This window comes from Rissa tridactyla, chromosome 8 (genome assembly GCF_028500815.1).
Source record: "Rissa tridactyla isolate bRisTri1 chromosome 8, bRisTri1.patW.cur.20221130, whole genome shotgun sequence".
In the NCBI taxonomy this organism is placed as follows: domain Eukaryota; kingdom Metazoa; phylum Chordata; class Aves; order Charadriiformes; family Laridae; genus Rissa; species Rissa tridactyla.
Window position 1 is genome coordinate 9125123 of NC_071473.1, and position 18768 is coordinate 9143890.

At 42.5% G+C, this 18768-nt stretch overlaps 1 protein-coding gene across 6 annotated transcripts in view; it reads left to right on the top strand.

Annotated features, from left to right (window-relative positions):
• Positions 1 to 17495, top strand: part of DCUN1D3 (defective in cullin neddylation 1 domain containing 3) — a 26662-nt gene extending 9167 nt beyond the window's left edge. For 5 of the 6 annotated variants that reach the window (XM_054210987.1, XM_054210983.1, XM_054210984.1 and 2 more), the window contains 3 exons: positions 1955 to 2031; positions 6837 to 7369; positions 9371 to 17495. In XM_054210987.1, the coding sequence (XP_054066962.1) occupies positions 6939 to 7369; positions 9371 to 9854 (915 nt within the window). In that variant the 5' untranslated portion in view covers positions 1955 to 2031; positions 6837 to 6938 and the 3' untranslated portion in view covers positions 9855 to 17495. Of the gene's footprint in view, positions 1 to 1954; positions 2032 to 6117; positions 6168 to 6836; positions 7370 to 9370 lie in introns of all 6 variants that reach the window. The other variant, XM_054210988.1, reaches the window with a different exon arrangement.
• Positions 17496 to 18768: the final 1273 nt, after the last annotated feature.

Here is an 18768-nt window from a genome sequence, read left to right on the forward strand (position 1 = left end):
TGTTGTCACAGAAGTTTAGACTTGCTACTACGTTAGAAATTAAAAAAAGGTGAAATGGGCAACTGGGTAGAATAAAAGTAGTAAGAATGGGAGAAGAATTGTAGCTGGCCGTTCTAATAAATGTTAAAATTTCTGTCTCCTGGCTCCAGGCAGTGTGTGCGTACATGTCAGCCAATGTAGAAACTACTTCAAACAAGCAGAAAAAGTTTGGCTATTGCTGGGTAGGGCTGAACTCTGTCAGATTCAACTTCTTTTGAGCTTGAAATAAGTGTTTGCTTCCCATATGCTCAGTAGTCCACTGGAAATATAGATTTGGTGGGTCTTAGGTTTCTTCCAAAGAAATACAAATCTGTTTGAAAAGTAGTTTGTTGCATAAAGTTGCCATGACGATGGTTTTCAAAATGTGAAGTGTAAGATGTTGCCTCTCCTCTATTTAATCAGACCCCTGGGGGAATGGGGCTGCACAGTGCCCTGTCCCTCCAGTCTCTTCTTTCCTCTCACAATGATTTATAAAAGGAATTATTTAGTTGCAGAGCGCCAAAAGAAATTAACATAGAAGCGCCAGATGTTACATTTGCTTAAATTCTTGAAATTCATGGGATGCTACCGTCAAATAGAAAGAAATCCAAGCTAGTACTTCCATGGCAAGAGAGGCAGGAACTGCCCTGTTCCCGTACGCGTTAAGCTGGCTGGTGGCTGTGCAGGAGCGTGCGCTAAAAGAGCCATGGGACTGTCGAGGAGGCAAAAGGGTTGGTGTTTGTGGGGAAGATGAGCTTTGGAAGCGGAGGATGTAAATACAGAATGAAGCAGGCTTTTTGGAGTATCCATCTCAAAAGTAAATGCCTAAAAATGGTTGAGCAAAGATATGGTTTTGCTCCATGTGTGTATTGCAGGCAAAAGCACCACACCATGGTTTCTAGGGGTTTTGAAGCATTTTGGATGCCTGTTTCCCTGGGCTTTTGAAAGGTTTTTAAAAAGCTTTTATCTGAACTAGGTTTTATTTGTTGGTCAAACTTGTGCTAATCTGCATACAGGACTAAAGTTTGGGGAAAACTTAACATGCGGAAACCGGCATGTGTGATAAGAACTTGTTTCACGGTTGTCTTTCTACATCTATTCCCTACTTTATGCTGAAGAAAGCACTGAACAAGCTAATGTTGCCACTTGTTTCCTAAGAAGTAGGTCTCATATAAAAAGTAAGTGTACTAACAACCATAAAAACAAGACGTTTTAGTGTTTCTGTTAGCATGGTAGAGCAGAGGAGCTGTGCCAGAGCTTTCTTGTTTGTTTGCTTGTTTGTTTTCTAGATCAGGTACAAACAGAGGTGTTGACTAGGTGCTGTGGTTGTAGCTCTTGCTACACAAACCAGACAGACCTTTGTCATCTTCTCTTCAGAGCTTTCTAGTTATATAGCAGAGCTGGGAATTTAAGAGAGGTGAAGTTGAGCCAGCTCAACTGAACATGGGAAAACAAACATGGAAAAGAATGTGCTAGAGAGTGAAAAAAGAGAATTACTTTCTAGACCCAAATTATGCTTTGCTAGGTAGCAGCTGTCTGGCATTCACAGATGAAACAGCCGCTTAGCTAACATGCATTGACAATGCGAGCATGTCCTCTGTTTTGCTTTGAGTGCATGAAATGAGGAATTAACTCTCCCGTGCCGAAAGCCGTAAAAGTATCCGGAAGGGTGTGTTTACTCCTAACAAACATTTGAACTTGTCTGTTGTATTCAGTACCTGATCTATGCTTTATATGACAATGCAGAGTTAGTGGTGTTAATGCTACTTAATAAGTAAAATCTGAAGTAGTTTTATAAAATGACTCTTTCAATAAGTGGATTTTGGCTGTGAAGGGTTTTAATAAATGCATATCCGCTTCTGAGCGATTTGGTGCATTTTATGTTTTTCATAGCCTCTTCTAATAGTAAAGATTTGTGTGGTCTTTTGTCTTACAGCATTCCATGTGGAACCCAGGGAGCCTGAAAGAGGCTGTGAAAGCTAGTGGAATGATTCCCTGTGTAGCTGAAACTATGTAAGTATCAGATGTTTGCTTACAAGATCACTTGCCTAGCATCAACCGTTAGAGCAGCGATTGCTTCGGGTTCAGCAGTTGCAATGATCCTCTCGTGCCTCCCCAATGGAAAGCGGTGCGTATCTGTTCAGAGCTGGCGAAAGACGGGGCACCCATGATACTGTTCCCTACTCTCAGCTATTTTAGAAGTCATGTATCCCTGTCCACTAAAAGGTAGATAATGCATAGTGCAATTCTGTAAAGTTCTTACAGACTATGCTCAAGTATTTGCCAGAAGTTGAGGCTGGGTTGAGGCTTAGTTAAGCTCTAGCAATGTTGTCTTTGCCTTAGCTAGTGAATTGCTACTTGGGAAGGGATTTTATGGCTGGCTGAGCTGTGTCTCCTTTTGTTATGAGATTTTCTAAATTTGTCTTTGAGGTGTTCTTGAATGTACAGAGGTTTTTTTCCTCTTCTCTCTTGATGCTTTCTGCATTTTGAAACTTGTTGTAAATACCTTCTGATGCAACACTTTATTAAAGAGCATAATGCTTGTCTGTGTTTTGTTATTCTCTGGATGTATCCAATAATTTCTGTTACTACAGTAATGTTGGTCATTAAAGAAAAATACAGGGTTACTTAAATATCTCCTTTGCATCTTCTCTCCTGCTGCCAGCTCTCCCCCACTTCAGTGTTGCTGTTTTCAATTGTGCCAGGTGTGCTTGTGTGACAGAGAACTATTACTGAGTCACTTTGTTTTGGTTCTTTCAGATCTTGGGTTACGTGTGATCTGGTCACTTGAAAATGGAGAAAAACTAATTTCCTTACAGTACTTAAAAAAACCAAAAAACCTTCATCCACAACAACAAAAAAACCCAAAACAAAAGGTCCCACCAAGCATTAGTGAGGTCTTTCCAGTCTTCTCTAGGTTTTCCATTTAATGTATTGGGCAATACGGTTTTACACACCCTTTGTTTTTAGTGGATGGCTTTCCTTTTACTGTCTGCATTCACCGGCTCTAGTCTTCCTGTGTTTCCAGTTGCTTATTCCCTTCTAGAAAGGAGCAGAGGACATCGTTGTCGATCTCTGCTTTGCAGTTCCTGTTATGTGGAAGACGGCCTCATGGGCAACTCGGTGATTCATATTTACTGTAGGTTATTGCTCAATATGTGTCTGAGTAATCAAACTTCTTTGGGAGTACCATGTCCTGTAGCACCGAGTACGTTCTAACCTTAGCCCTGAATTTTGATCTTTTTTAGTAGAATGGCAAAAGTAGTGATCAGCACTGCCTTTTGTGTCTCACTATGAAGTTGTACAAGCCTGTTACAGTAAACTTGCTCTTGGGAACTGATCCTTTTGGGAACTGGTGCTTTGCCACCAATCTGGTGTAACCTTTGGGTACGTGAGAACTTCATACTTGTAGTTCCTGATCCAGCTGGGAGAAGTATCTCCGCACGTCCTTGTGCTCATTGAACTGTAATCAGCATGACCTAGACGTGACATTTGCTTTGCTCGACGGTTAAATGAGTGTTCGCTTTCCTGAGAGTGCTTTTTCATACTCCTCGAACACTGAGTTCAGTGCAGCTCCTGATGCTGCAACGGGATCCTCTTTCCAGCCTTCCTTAACAAAAAGGCCGAGTTCTCCCACTTATTTCGATCTCCTTCCGAGGCTCTGGTTCCTTTCATGCCTTGAAATCTGAGTCATGTAGGAAGCGGAGGTGACTAGTAAGTGAAGTGAATCCAGCTCAGTGAAGGCATTTTATAACAGAGTAACTGATGGAGCGCCAAAAGATTTGTCTCTTACAAAACCAGATACATGCGCAAACTGCCAGCGGAGGCAGTCTGACTTTTTTTTTCAAGCTGGTTTTGCTATTTTTGGGGTAGAATGCTTTAAAGTATCTGGCACGTGGCATCAAGTTTCATGTAGTAGAAAAGTGAGGAATTGCAGCAACTGTACTTCAGTATCTTTTAGTGTTTCTTCATAACGAGTAGGATTGTGCTCTGAAAAGCTTCTCAGGAGGGAGGAGGAACTCAGTTGTGGCAGGGAAGAGCAGTGCTAGAAGAGCCCTGGCAGTGGCTGGTCGAGAGCAGCCGTCAGCTCCTTGGAGGGCAAGGAGCTGGAGAACAGAAAACAGGTTTGTTAGAGGGGCGTGCTGCGGGGGACGGGGTTAACTTGCACTCTGTGTTAATGTTCCTGTGCTCTCCAGTGGTTTTTGGAAACAGCTGTCAGGGTACTTCCTCACATACAGGTGTTTAATAATGCTGGCTGACCTTCCCTCTGTATTGTAGTGCTGTCTGACCATGACAGCAAATGACAATAAACCCAGTCTGTTTCATCATACTGGTGATGTCGCTTTGTAGACTTGAATATTAGATTATCATCATTAATACAAGCTGTTGCTTAGGAAGTGTGACAGCATGAATCACTTGAGTTAGGAAGATTTATGGACAGAGTATGTAAGTTAGTCTTGCAAACTTTTTCTTTTTTTAACTTTAAATTGGGATTCCTAAAGTGAAATGGATTCATCTCTGTGCATTATGCTGTGTGTGATTTCACTGCTACCAGCTGCTTTAGGGGAAAATACCATTCACTAATGGGCAGCTATTCTTTAACCTGTCCATAGGAACAAGCTGTTCTGAATCCCCAACAGCTAGTAATTGCTGTTATGTGTTTGAGCAGAAAGTTTTATAAACTAGCTAAACTCTACTTTGAACTCGAATACTAGTTTTTACTCAGGATTTTTTTATTCTGTTCCTTTATTTGCATGCTTTTTTCTAAAGAAAAATGTAGCCAAAGTAGTAGTAGCTGCCTTTGAGGAACTGATGGGAGAACAAGAATTAGTGTAGATTGAGCATATGAATTCTGATGAATTTAAAGGGCGGGGGAGGGGGTGAAGGAAGGCTGATATCTGGGAGTTAATCACTAAGCAGTAATTTACGCTGCCTAATAATATCCTGTTTGTTTTGGTGTAATGAAAAAATGAGTAGTGTACACTAGAGAAGATGATATTGCCCAGACTCATGGCCGCACAGGAACCAGCGCCAGGCTGTCATCTGCAATTCAAAGAGCTGTGGAGTACTAAGGACCAGTGACACTGTCTTTCGGGTTGTTTATGTGGAAATGCATATTTTAATTAATTCTTTAAAATACAAATGAATACGAAATTATTCTTGAAAACATTAATTGAACTTTACTTGCCCATACAAAGTTCATCTTTAAAGCAGTTTGGCGAAAGGATGTACTGGATGCTTGTTCCTTTTGCCGCTTAAAAATAGGGTTTTGTTAGTTTTGTTTGTGGGTTATGGGTTTAAGAAAAGGAATTGAGGAGGGGAAGGGGAGCCAGGTAGTTGAAACCAGCATCCTGGCTCTTGCAGTTTTACTGGCAAAAAGATAATTTTTTTTTTTTTTGCTCATGAAACTGCATACGTGCTGTTTTGCCAAAATGGGTATAATGTCTGAGAGAAGATTTGTGTTTGTAATCCTAATTTCTGGAGAATTCATCTGCACTTGATGTTTCTGTTCCAAGTTGGTTTACAGTTTAAACCAGGGATTTGGTCTCAGAAGAGCTTTACCCAAGAAAAAACACAGAAAAACTGACGTGACATCCGTTTTATTTCTTAATCTTTAATTTTTATCTCTTTTTCTTTCTTGTTCTAATTCTGTAACCTGGAAGCAGTAAACAGAGACAGGGCAAACCCAGTTTTTATGTTTGAGGCTTTTGCCTAACTGTCAGTGGGGATGAAATGCAAATAAGTGGGTAAACGAGGAATACGATAAGCAGTTGCTTTCTTAGAGTTGAGGTTTCTGAGAAAAGGACTGTCCGTGGCGTGGCTGCATGCTGATAGGATAGTGTCAGAGTGTTACTTTGGTTTTAATAGGGACAATTTAAGAACCCTTTTCTGTGGGTAAAATATCTTTTCCCAATATGCAAGGCTTTAACATTGTGATTTGTGAAAACAGAGTATGATGAAATCATTTTGGCATTTTTAATTTTGATTTAAAAAAAAAAAAAACAAACTGAACTGGAATTACTATTACTTATCTGCATGTGTGTCTGAAAAAGTTTCATTAAAAAGGCCCCCTCCCCCTGTCTGTCTTGTTACCTGCAGGGAGGTGCCTGCTTGAAACAATAATTCCTAAACACCGTCTTGCATGAGAAGTGAGTGTTGCCTCCTTTCTGCAGACACGCTCTCTGTATGTTTTAAGGACAAAAAATCTAGATTCCGAACTCTGTTTAAAAAAAAAACAAAAACAAAAAAACCAAAAACAAACCAAAAAAAACCAAACCCACAATTCTCTTGCCCGCCCCCCCCCCCCGAACCCCTTTTGCCCATTTGCTGAAGGTACAGCCTAAATCTACTGCTTAAGTCTCTGCCAGGTTCTCCCATCAGTGTGTCGTGTGTGTCCCGCCCCCCCCACCCCCGGTTTTGTTTCAGTGTTTTATATTCTATATATAAAATGTGGGTATACTTTTAAAAACCATTTCCTTTAAAATATTTCTGGGTTAGAGTAGTCTGTCTTGATGAAGCCTGTACATGAATCAACCTCTTTGTAACCTGTGTTACAGTAAGAATTTTAGGAATTTCCTTTATTAGGACCCGTTACTATACTGCAGCCACTGAGTGAGCTGCATTGATTTCTAGGTAAAACAGCCTGAAATTGCCTGAAATTTATGGCACATGCCAACCTTCTCTACACTACTCCTTTTCAGTCCGCAAAACTTAAATATCCTGAAGTTGGTCTCTTACTGGCAACTGTTATTCCACATGTAATATTTACAATATTCTTTGTGGAGAAACAGCAATTTGACTCTGAAACTGTTTTTCAGGTTAGCTGACTGCCGCTAATGGCATGGTGAGATGTGTTGAAGAGCAGCTGCGAGGCTGTCCGACGGCAAGGGGACTGCTCTAGAAGCTGGGCTTGCAACATCATGGGCCAGTGTGTCACGAAGTGCAAGAATCCTTCTTCTACCCTCGGCAGCAAAAATGGGGAAAGGGAATCCAGCAGCAAGTCGCATAGTAAGAGAAGTGCAGTCCACAAAGACGACCATGGCTCAGCTTGCGGGAAGTCTTCAGGAGATATTCTTGTGAATGGGACAAAGAAAACGGATGCTGCTGTGGAGTCTAGTCAGCCTCCAACGTTTTCTGGAGATACAAAGAAAGACACTGTTTCCAGCGCAGAAGAATCTTCGCTCCAAAGGATCGGGGAGTTATTTAGGAGGTATAAGGATGAACGGGAAGATGCCATACTGGAAGAAGGAATGGAACGATTTTGCAATGACCTCTGTGTTGATCCCACTGAATTTAAAGTGCTAGTTTTGGCTTGGAAATTCCAGGCTGCTACCATGTGCAAATTTACAAGGTTAGTTCTTGTAGAACTTGTAATCATTTTCATATGTTAAAGTTTATTCTGTCATCTTTATGTTGGAGAGACAGCCTCATTAGCTTCACTTATTTCTTCTAACACTTGCATTTTGATCACATTAATTCCTACCGCTGCAGAAGGTAAGCTTTGCATTGTCCTCTTTTCCCCTTCCCCTCACAGTGGGTTTCGGAACTGAAAATGTGGTTTTGGACATACTGCTGCTAATGATGAACAGTGCAGTGACATTCTGTAGACATTCATTTATTCTTGATTTACCAAAAGCAGTTTTAGTGTATCCATCTTGGTGATGAGATCGGATGCTGAATTTAATCTTCGCTTTAAAGTAATGTGAGATTCCTTAGTAATTGCTACCAGCGCTGTTACCGTTCTGTGAAAGGATGGCAGACTGCTTCCTAAGAGTTGCCCCTGCCCAAACAGTGTTACACTTAATGTCTTTTTCCAAGAGTAATCCTATTAAAGCATGGAGAGGGAAAGAAATGCAAGGTTTTTGACACTGTCAGCTCTTTCATACTGGCTGACAAGGGATTGGTATTTAAAGTGCTCTCTGTCCTTCTGGACAAGGGGGTCACTCAGCAGGCTTTTAGAGCACATGTGAGGCTACAGGAAACGCCAGAACAGCTAAAACTTACCAGAAAAAAAGAAATCAACCCAAAATTACAACAGCCCCCCCCAGCTTGATTATCAATGTTCCAGGTAAGGGCAAGGAAAGACTTCGACATGGACTGGCTGAGAGAGAATTAATTTTCTTTATTTTTTTGGTCTATCTCAATTGGTTTGAGGAATGCTACCTATTTTTACTCAGCTAATAACTTTCAAAATTACTTTAGTGTTCTGAGCCTTGAACCAAGGCTCTGCTGTGCACTGAGCACAGAGCTTTTCCAGCATCTTGAGAGTCTTTGTGGATGTGGGTGTGTGTCAAATGGATGAGTTATTCCGGAATGCAAATGTGGATTTACTAGAAACTGACAGCACAGGTATTTGCTAGCGTGGCAAAGGAATTGCAAGTAGTGTCTGTGATTCTGCACAACCACATGAGTTTTATTACCATTGTTTTTGATTTTCTTGGAAAGACGGCAAATCTAGCAGTGAGAGGTTGCTTTTGTTTAACAGCACACTCCATGATATGAGAGCTGATCGGCTTCTTCCATGAAGGAAAGCAATGTGGTCTTCTGTTGTGAGCGCTGCCCCGTCTCCTGTCTCCTCGCCAGCCCATCCTGTGTCGGAGTCTGCTGGCTCTGGTTAATTCTGGCTGGTTATAACACTTGCTCGTGAGCATTAGAGAAATCAGAGCTAACCATCTACCCGCTTGGCCAGATTATTAGTCGGCTAATTAGTATAGGACTGGTGCTTCGAGCAGTGTTTATACATTGCGTTGTAGCCTGTGTTGTGTGATGCCGTGCTCTCTTCCGCTCTCTCGGCAGGTGCCTTCTCTGACCGTTGCCATTGGCACCCTTTTTATTTTGCAGGCTGGAAGAGCAACCAAAAACCGCAGGAAAGCCACCAGTGAACTGCTCTGTCCCTTGAGAACAGCTCACCCAGAGCATGGGCATTTAGACATGTGCAGTATTGAATCAAGCTGGTTAAATATGGCACTTCAGTGCATAAATGTCGTGTTTTCAGACATTTGGCATTTCTTCTGCGGTAAATTTTATTCACTTCTTAATGTGAAAGGCACTGGATGTGGTATTACCGAGTTGTCGGAAAGCCAGACAGCAAAATCTCTTTTGAATGCTAACAGTGTCCCAGCAGATCTGAGTGGTGTCTGTGGTTCCCCAAGCCATGAGAAATTTCTTGGAAACGTCTCCCCTTCCAGTAGGTCCCGCTGCCAAGATCTTTGTGCCACCCGGGCGGAGAGCACACCTTGTCTTGTCCAGATAACCCTCTCCTGATTTGGCATAGCTGAACAGAGACGGGACGTGTTCAGCACGTGAGGTCGGTGGGAAGTGCTCGCACTAATTTCTCTTTCTTGCTTAATAGGAAGGAGTTTTTTGAAGGCTGCAAAGCAATAAATGCGGACAGCATTGACGGCATTTGTGCAAGGTTCCCCAGCCTCTTAAATGAAGCCAAGCAGGAAGATAAATTCAAGGATCTCTATCGTTTCACCTTCCAGTTCGGCCTGGACTCTGAAGAAGGACAGAGGTCGCTACATCGGGAAATAGCCATTGCCCTTTGGAAATTAGTCTTCACTCAAAACAAGCCCCCCATTTTGGACCAGTGGTTACACTTCCTAATCGAGAACCCCTCAGGAATCAAGGGAATCTCCCGGGACACGTGGAACATGTTTCTAAATTTTACTCAGGTGATTGGACCGGACCTTAGCAACTACAGCGAGGACGAGGCCTGGCCGAGTCTCTTCGATACCTTTGTGGAGTGGGAAATGGAGCGAAGGAAAAAGGAAGAGGAAACCAAATGTATTACGTCTTCGGACACAGAGGGCCTGTGTGCGGAGGAACAGACTTAGCGGCATCGAAGCAGTAGTGACGGAAGGAACCTGTTGCCCTTCATGAAATGTAAACTCTGGATGTTTCTGGAAATTACCGAGGCTCCAGACTTTTCTACTTTACACCTTTTTCTGCCTTGTCTTTGAAAGGGCTCTAAAATGCTGTATCATGTTTTAGGCACTTTCTTCATTTTGGTTATTCCTTTTACTCTTGCCCTGAAATATTTGACCCTGGCTACAAGTTAAGCGTTTTGGGGGGTTTTTTTTAAGACTTCAGATTAGTATAAGTAAGTCTGAGATTTCTTGCACAATGTAGATCTTTTTAGTTAGGTTAAATTAACATTGCTAAATTATACAGTGCCAGATTAAGTTTTTCATACTACATCTGTCAGGGCGGGTCTGTACTGTGTGTAGTGCTGTTTACATTGTTGGAATTTTAGGCTGTAATAATTTTAAGGTTTTATACCAAGATGAACAGCAGTGTTAACTGTTAACTATAAATGCATTAATCCCCCCTGGTAATAAGGCCCTAAAAACCAACGTAAGCAACAGCTTTTTTTGTAATATGGCTAATTCCCATTTTAAAGCTAACTCTTAGTGAATGAGTCCAGGTCATTCCTTTTTTTGGAGTTTCAAACTAAATGTTGGGATTGTTTTATAAAATTACTGTACCTGTCAGTCAACTGAGTGGTAGATGACGATTTGTATCTAAATCTCTTACACATCATGTAATAAAAGAGCAGTACTACCTCAGTTTTATTGAAAGTGGACTTCTTGATGGACTTCCATTTTCTCTGGAAGTTGTATTTTTGTGGTTTCTTGAGAATATTTTTACTTGACTAAAAGAACCAAAGGTTCTGCTTCTTAAGTTTGCTAAACATTGACAGAAGCAACACACAAACCCTAAGTCTTCAAGGAAAACTGTGGTATAATTCTGCTTTAATTTGTTTGATTTATACCTAAAGTATTATCTTACTTGTCTGGCAAGCACAGTACTTCTATGTAAGGAATTATCTTTTGCATTAATATTGACGAACCAATTTTTTAAAACCTATGTTTAATTGCTAAATCGCAGTTAATACTCCACACTTTCTGGAGCAACAATATCGGCATCTGATGACAAAGTGAATTCTTAATGTGTTCTTAATGACAACAGTGTAGATGAGTCGTTTTTAGACTGATTTGATAATATTTGGATAGGAGTCAATTTATTATTTTACAATGCCTGTATTGGGACTATTTGCCTGTTGAAACTGTTGTGACTTAAAGGGAGTTTTATTAACACTGGTTGAAACTTTTTTTGGTTATTGATGCTACCTTTTTTAATTTTAGTATGTCAACTTTTTTACACCTTTTGGTAAAAGGGATGATTGCCAAGGCTTTCTATAGAGCTAAATACTGGCTTAATGAATTTGATACACTTCCATTACACACCTTTTCTTTTCAGAGCTGCGTTTCGGGATCATAAAACGGCTTCAATTAAAAAACAAACCGAAACAAAAAAACGCAACCTAGGCAGTCATCCGCAGCATCTAATGGTTTTTGTGATCTAAGGGTTTTAAAGCTAAAGGGAAACAGATTTTAAGTGGCGAGCTTCTCGCTGGATCCAGGATGGCACCTGCTTTGCACGTCTGCTGTGCCCCAGGGGTGTTGGCAGGGAGAGGAGGAGGAGGAGGAGGAGCTGCCTGAATTCTGGCACTGGCTTTGCTGGTGCGCAGCCTATGCAATAGCTTGGGTCTGAGACGATAAATCACTAACAAAATGTGGGTATTGAAAACTGTTTAAAAACAAACCCACAAGCCACAGATAGCATCTCTTTCATTTAATAAAAGGAGAGTTTGGTCCATGCTGCTTCTGCAAGCTCTTGCTGGGAGACGTGTTGAGCTGTGGAGAACAAATGTGGTTGTTCCAGATGCAGCTGAGTCTGGCGCTTTGCAGGAGCAGAGCCCTGAACTTGCTGGATTATAGGGAAATATCCCCAAAGCTTTGTCCTTGCTAGTATAACCTTCCAAGCTCCCGTGGCATGAGTACTGTTCAGCGGCAAAATGTTATTCTGATTTGGTGAGCAGAGCAGGCCAAAGCACTTGTGCTGGTATGATTGAATTTATGGTGAGGCTTTCGCTGGTGCTGTTATTTTTAAAAAAGAAAAAAAAATATTCCCCAACAGAGGCTGCTTTGTTAGCAACAGTTCCAAATGGAAACTGATTTGGTAGTAAATGAAGACTGTATTTATAAGTTTGAGACTACTCATTCATTCAGCCGTTAAATGCTTTGTTCATCACTTCAGTATTTTTTTTTTTTCCTAAAGGGAATTTAAAATGTCCAGAGTGTGAGAACTAACTATTCAAATGGATAGCCAGTGCACGCACATGCACACCCAGTTGCGGCGGTGGCTGCAGCTGGTTTGTACGCTGAACTGCAGCAGCTCCAAAGGGTGAGGGATAGAGCTCTTCAAGGTGGGTGTTTTTCTTGTGGTCTGAATGTGGATTTGCAGTAAGGAAAGCCATTTGTAGCACATCAAGGCTTAGCCTGTTTTAGCGCATCAAATGTAATACAGCTTTTTTTTTGAAGATGGTGATGGTGAATATATAGGAAGGGAACAATCTTGTTTCCTGTTGGGGAAAGGACATACGATTCTCAGTGGCTCAAGTCACAAGCTTTCAGTACGAGAGGAAAACCTTGTTCTTGTTCTGCTGCTTTCTGCCCAGCAGGAGCAACTCCACTCGTTGGGTAGAATACTTGCAAAAATAGCCAAATGATCTGTCTAGCAAAGAGCCATTTGTTTTTAGCCTAACTTCATTTTTTTAATTACCATTTACAGAATGCATGCCAGACCTGTATCAGTTTTATAAACTCCTGAACCAGGAGCTGAAGGCGTGACTCTTTGGCGGTGCTGGAAGTGAGAGAGGGCTCAGACCTGCCCTTGCATTCCCTGGGGATTTGATGATCCTAAACGATAATAGCCCATGCTCTGTAATGCCGGTGTACCTGTGTGGGACTGGGGTTTTGTACATGTTTTTGAGAAGTTTTTGACAATATTGGAGCCTCTGAAAATATGCTTGTTTAATGGTTAAACTGTGAATATCTGTGGAACAGGCCAAATACATTCACTCTTCATTTTTATATAATTTAAATCTTTATTGTGTAGGGCACAGGACTGTAGTGAATAGTGATGCTGATGGAATCCTTGAAACCATTGCAACTATTTAATTTTTTTTTTTAAATTAGAGTATGCAGTAGAAAACTTGATGCATGTAGTGAATATGCTGCAACTTGGGATAAATAATAGGTAACTATATAGATAGTTTTAGTAATATACTGGAAAACTGGTCTGACATCCACACTCTGGCATTTTATTGCCTTCCCTTATATGCAAAGAAATACAACTCCTGTAAACTTTAGTCCTGAGTAATAAAACATTGACCCACCTGCACCATATTATAGTTTGCAACACCTTTAAAATTTGGCTCCCAGATAACTGGAGGTTCAGTTGTGCTAATTTTCACTTGTGTGGGTGCGTTTCTAAGGTCAAAGACTATTTATTGATTCAAGTAAGGACTTGAAAGATTCCGCCTGTGGCTGGCCATAAAACATGACCGAGGAAATTAGTTGAAATTGAATGCTGGATTGTGAGTTTACTTGCTGCTGGTGCTATTCTATATGGAGAATTATAGCTTTTGTTTTTTTTTTTTAATGTTGTGCAATCATAGTGAAAGAACCATGGCAAAAATAAATGATGGTGTGGCAGGTGCCATCAAATCGGATAGCTGCAGCCGGGGGCAGCTGGGTCCGCCCCGGGAGGAGCGCTGGCGTCCCCGGGCTGGCGGGGCAGATCTGCCCATGAATCAGCCTCCCAACCACTAGAGCTTTTCGGGTGAGCACGTTTAAGAGCGTGACAGGAGTTCCCCCTGCTCTGCTGACCAGGGAGTGACTCGGGCTCGGCTGCGGATAGATGGAGCCCCTCTTCCTGAGGGCAGGGTGGCTGTCGGGTGCGGGGGTCAGAGTGCTGGGGGCGGGGGCAGCTTTGCCTGTGTGACTTCTGTTTCACTCCTCGCATGTCCCTCAGAACCCGAATAACCCGGGGATCCCAGGGTTCTACTAGCCTGTCACCCGTGGTTCCCAGACATGGCTATGCACTGACCAGTGACCTTAGTATTTTCACGACACTGACAACATAAGTATCTTCCTTACGGTTCTAAGCCTTGTTTCCAAAAAAAAAAACCCCAGCAAAGAAACACCACGTAGTTAATAGCCACCTCAGTTGTGGTGTAATCTGTTGGCTGAGGTTACATCATTCCCATTCATCGGAAAATAATAGTCATTGTGAGTTTCTGGGTCTCGCAGCCTTGTGTTCTGCAGTGTGATCCTTTTTTAGAAGATCCTCGTTAAACTGGGCACCCAGTTCTTCCGTTGAGCTCACTCTGCTCAGAATGTGTGCGTGTGAATTTAGCCTCTCGTATTAAAAAGGAAGATGCTTAACCTGAATCTTAAAGTTCTTCGGGGTAGTGTTTCATTAACATGAATACTTTTTTCAAATAAGTATTGAAAGCTAAGCGTTTGCTTAAATTTTGTTATGTGCAAACAAAACCGCCAGTGTTAAAACTTTCTCTCTGGGCTATTGAAGATTGAATCTTTGGTTTTCTGTTGTCAATTGAAGTGAAATACATGCGCTTGTTGGAAAGAAGGCTGTAACTCCTTCACCATGAAGTACATAGGTGTCTCTACCTCTTGTTCTTAGACTTGAATAGTTTAAGGTTACCATCCTTTGCTCCCAGGATTTTAAACCTGGATGAGTAATCTTTTTTTTTTTTTTTTAATTGACCCAAGTTAAGTATTATCTATTTGCCGTACTTTTTGGTATACCGCTTTTAATCTGCATGCAGTCGACCCTGTGAAAGGGAGCCAAGTCAAGCTGCAAACAGAGTGTCGGTCCTCCTGGGTGCTAGTTTTGGAGTGCAATGGAGTGTCCGACTGGAGCTGCATCCCGTGTGGCTCAGGGCCTTTTATCATCACACGTCCTCTTCCCCGGTCCAGCTCCCTGCACTGACAATATTGACAAATTGAAGATGGAGCAGCTGCTCCCCAGGAGGGAGCCACCAGCCTTTTCATTTGCCCTTGAAAAACTTTAGGAACCCACCTGATGCAGTGCCATGAGTGTGTTTTTCTTTTGAGGAAAAATACTGTGTTCCGTTCCATCGGGCTGGACCTGTAACAACCAGCGAAGATGGGAGCTGCAGAAGTGTAACAGCTGTACCCGTCCTTTTCCTCCCTGAGGTCAGAATCTTGCTCAGGATAAAACCCTTACGCTTGAGCAAAACTGGAGAGTTCTGGAGTGTTTTGGAGATGCCGGAGTGGCGTCTGCGCTCATTGATGCGTGTAGGTGGTGTCTCTTTTTCATGCGACACATCCGTATCCCTTGCTTTCCTCCCACAAAGAAAACTACAACACAATTACCGTCATGGCAAGTCCCGAACAGATGCTGCAGCAAAAGTCTTCTTCCAGTTTGAGGGCCGCTTTCGGAGTGCAACCTCTTGCACTGTCTGTTCGGGCACGTATTTCAAGGGAGCGCAGGGGCCTGAGAGACGATTAGTAAAAGGAGCGTCAATGTACTAGTCCTGCTAACAGCTTGCCTTAAATCACTGAAATTACAGCGGTTCCTCGCTACTATTGCAATCCTCAGTCAAGATCTGTAATTAGATCTTAAAATCCAACAGGTTCTGGAGGTTATACAACACTTTTTTTAATTTTAAAAAAGCTTCTATCTTTGCGTACTTGCACTCTTTGGATAAGCCCTTTCTGGATAACATGTCATTTCACACACACACAGAAAAAACCCCATCCATCCCTGATGTTCTTGCTGTAAAATGTTTTGGGGTTGTTTGGTTTTGGTTTTTTTCCCCCTGTAAATTATATTTGGACTAAAGTTTGCCTATTGTTGAATCAATGCATTTACTTGAATGTTGCCATTTTATGCAGTTACAGCTGCTGACTCCTGCTCTTCTCTGGGCCCGTGAGAGGGGAGATGGTGTGACCAGAGGTGACAAACCCGCACAGGGATCAGCGGAGCTGAAGGCTGGCTGCTGGTTTTATACTCCCATATGTATTACGTATTAGAGGACGTAACAGAATAGTGCTTAATATTTTGAAGTTGTGACTTTTTAAGTCACGCTAAACAGTTATCTTAAAAATATGCTCGCTTTCTTGTCTATAAGTTTAAAACAGTCTTTAAACAAGGCGATGGGCTGGTGCTGTTGGTGGTTGAGTAACTCGAGTTCCGAGAGATGCGGGTGCAACTAGCGGGGTCAGGTCCCAACCCGGCGCTGCTGGGGTCTGCGCTGGCTGGTCTTGGGGGCGTGAAGGGACTGGAAGGCCTTGAGAGGCTGCGTGGAGGAGAAGGGTCAGCCCGGGAGAGCTGGTTGACGCAGCTGTATTTCTTGGAGGACTTGCTTGTGGATCTTGGCCCCAGTTTAGCCTCAAGTCACCCTTTACAGAAGGAATGCATTTTGATAGTGTTTGCTCCCAGAGAAGTAACTAATTCTAACTAAGGAAATGACGAGAGCGCGCCTCCGTGCAACTTTCATGGAATCACATGTGAATACAACTGGCTGGTCAGTCTCTCAGCTCCTCAGTGAACCAGCAAGGGTAGATAGGGTCACACCTGCCGGTCTTTGTGTGGGGAGTGGTTTTTGCCTTTTCAGACTTACCCAGGAGATAACTGTGGATGGTCCAATGTTCTCGCCCTGGGAAACGATGAATGTATTGCGTGTCGTGGGGCAGACCCGTGCTTCCTCTTTTAGACAGCAGTATCAGAAGTGCTGTGTAAATGTAATGCTTGAAAATGGCTGGAGTAAATTCTGTTTCATGTGGGATCTGTTTTTTAAAAGGATGTGGCCAAATTTGAAATGATGATCCAGAGGCAAAGTGGGAGTAGTTCAAGATGATGCATCCACTGTGTCCCATTTGGTTTGTAATTTTACAGTTACTTTTCTTATATCAAATTTTGCTCACCGTTGTCTGGAACAGAATGGAAACAGCATCTTACAGAATGTGCAATCTAAGGCACAATGCAAATAGGTTGTGATGAGAAGGTTGTCTTTACTTGATAGCAATCCTGAGTGCAATGTTTTTGTCGTGTCCCTTTTGGAAGAAGAGCATTAAGTGCAGTCTGAGGTTTTTCTTTTCTTATAAGCAAAGCATTGGTTTGTCCATTACTGACTTCTTGTGGAATTTGTGCCAGATGTATATTAAATATTTTGGTGCTTTTTCTAATCCAAGCTGCCATTCATTTGCCTGTGAGATTATTGTACTTCTGTATATTTAAATGACCAATCCTTAAAGAAAAAAAAATAATCCTTTAGTCACAATGTATCCTGACTACTGTAGCTTTGTAAATGTTCCAAAGCTTCTGGGTTTCCTGTATTCCAGTAAGGTCTGAGGGGAGGGAGGGGAACGGCTAGAGAAACCTAACCCACTGGAAAGGGAACTTGCACGCTGTTCTGTGCATTACTGAACAAATGAGTAACATTTGTGGTGTTTACATGACACGTTGGTGTTCACTTTTTTGTGCTCAAGCTTTGTACAAAATGTCTTATTTAAAGCTGAAGTCCTTTTTACATTTTCAATTAAAAGGGGACAAATTAATTATTTTTTCATGCCTATAAATAGGACTCTTGATAGTTTTATTTGCCATCTCCAGAGTTTCTCAAGCAGGAATCCTGGATGTTCACTAAATCCTGCCTGGTCCTTGCAGGGAGGTGACCACATCATTGTTAAGTGAATGGAATGAAAAACTAGCTGCTTTTTCTTTTTTCCGCCTTTGCAGTGCAAGTGTCTACAACAAGGAGATGCCGGATGGGAACAGTCTTAAGAGGAGCACGTTCTTGCAGAGGGATGAGTGCTGCGGCCCTGCCGTTCCCCCCCTTCCGCTGAGCTGCCCGACCCCGGTCGCTGTGGGGCTGGGGACGGGCAGTGCTGGGCCAGGGGACCCACTCCCTTCTTTCACACGTTGTAGTAGCACCGACGTCGATGCTTCTCCCAGTTTGGGAGAGCTACAGCCAAAGGATGCTGGGCTCATTGCTTCTTTTTAGAAGAAAAAAAACCAATTTGGCTGCATTCATCTTGCTTAATAATACATGTCATTTCAGGAGTTTTCGAGGCTTAAAATTTAGGTATGAAAGACACAGACGTGAGCATCCACTGCCTGCTCAGTACTGCTGCCTCTGGGCCAGTGCCGTGTTTGCCTTTCTTTCCCTTGCCTTTCTTTTTGCCGGCTCCTCCACGCAGCAGCTCCCAAATTCTACTCCAGAAGCTGCTCTTTGCTCAGGAGCCCGACACAGTGAACTTGAGGTTGGAAAGTAGGAGGGTGTAAATATTCTATCAGCTGTATTTAATAATTGCTGGAATAATAACTATTTCAACTTTCAACAGCTCATTCTAATTCATCTAAAGAAATCCTCCATCTCACATTCAAACCTTAACAAGCATTTCCTTTTATTTTTTTTTTTTTTTACAGGAGGTGGTCAAGCAGCCTTTATTTTAGATGGCAATGGCTGCAAAGCACAGGTCTGAAGCTGTCGGGTTGCACCCGCTGCTGGTAGAGCAGAGCCTTACTGCAGCTCTGCGCCTCCAGCGCCCTGCTGTCAGTGATGCGTGACGTTCGCACAGACATGTCCTTGCCTTAAAACGGCCCTTGCCCCTCCCACAGCAGCACTGGGACTTCTCTTTTTTCCTCCTTTTTTTTGTGTGTGAGGGGTGTGGGGGGCGGTCAGGGAGGGAGGAGAAAGTGAAGATTGTCCAAGAAGTATGAATCACCAATTCCTCCTTTCCATGGACTAAGTACGGTGCTTTCCCGGAAAGGAGGCAGCGACTCCGCTGCAGAGCTGGCACAGCACATTTCCAGAAATCCACACAATTCCTGAGAAGGCCGTTAACCACT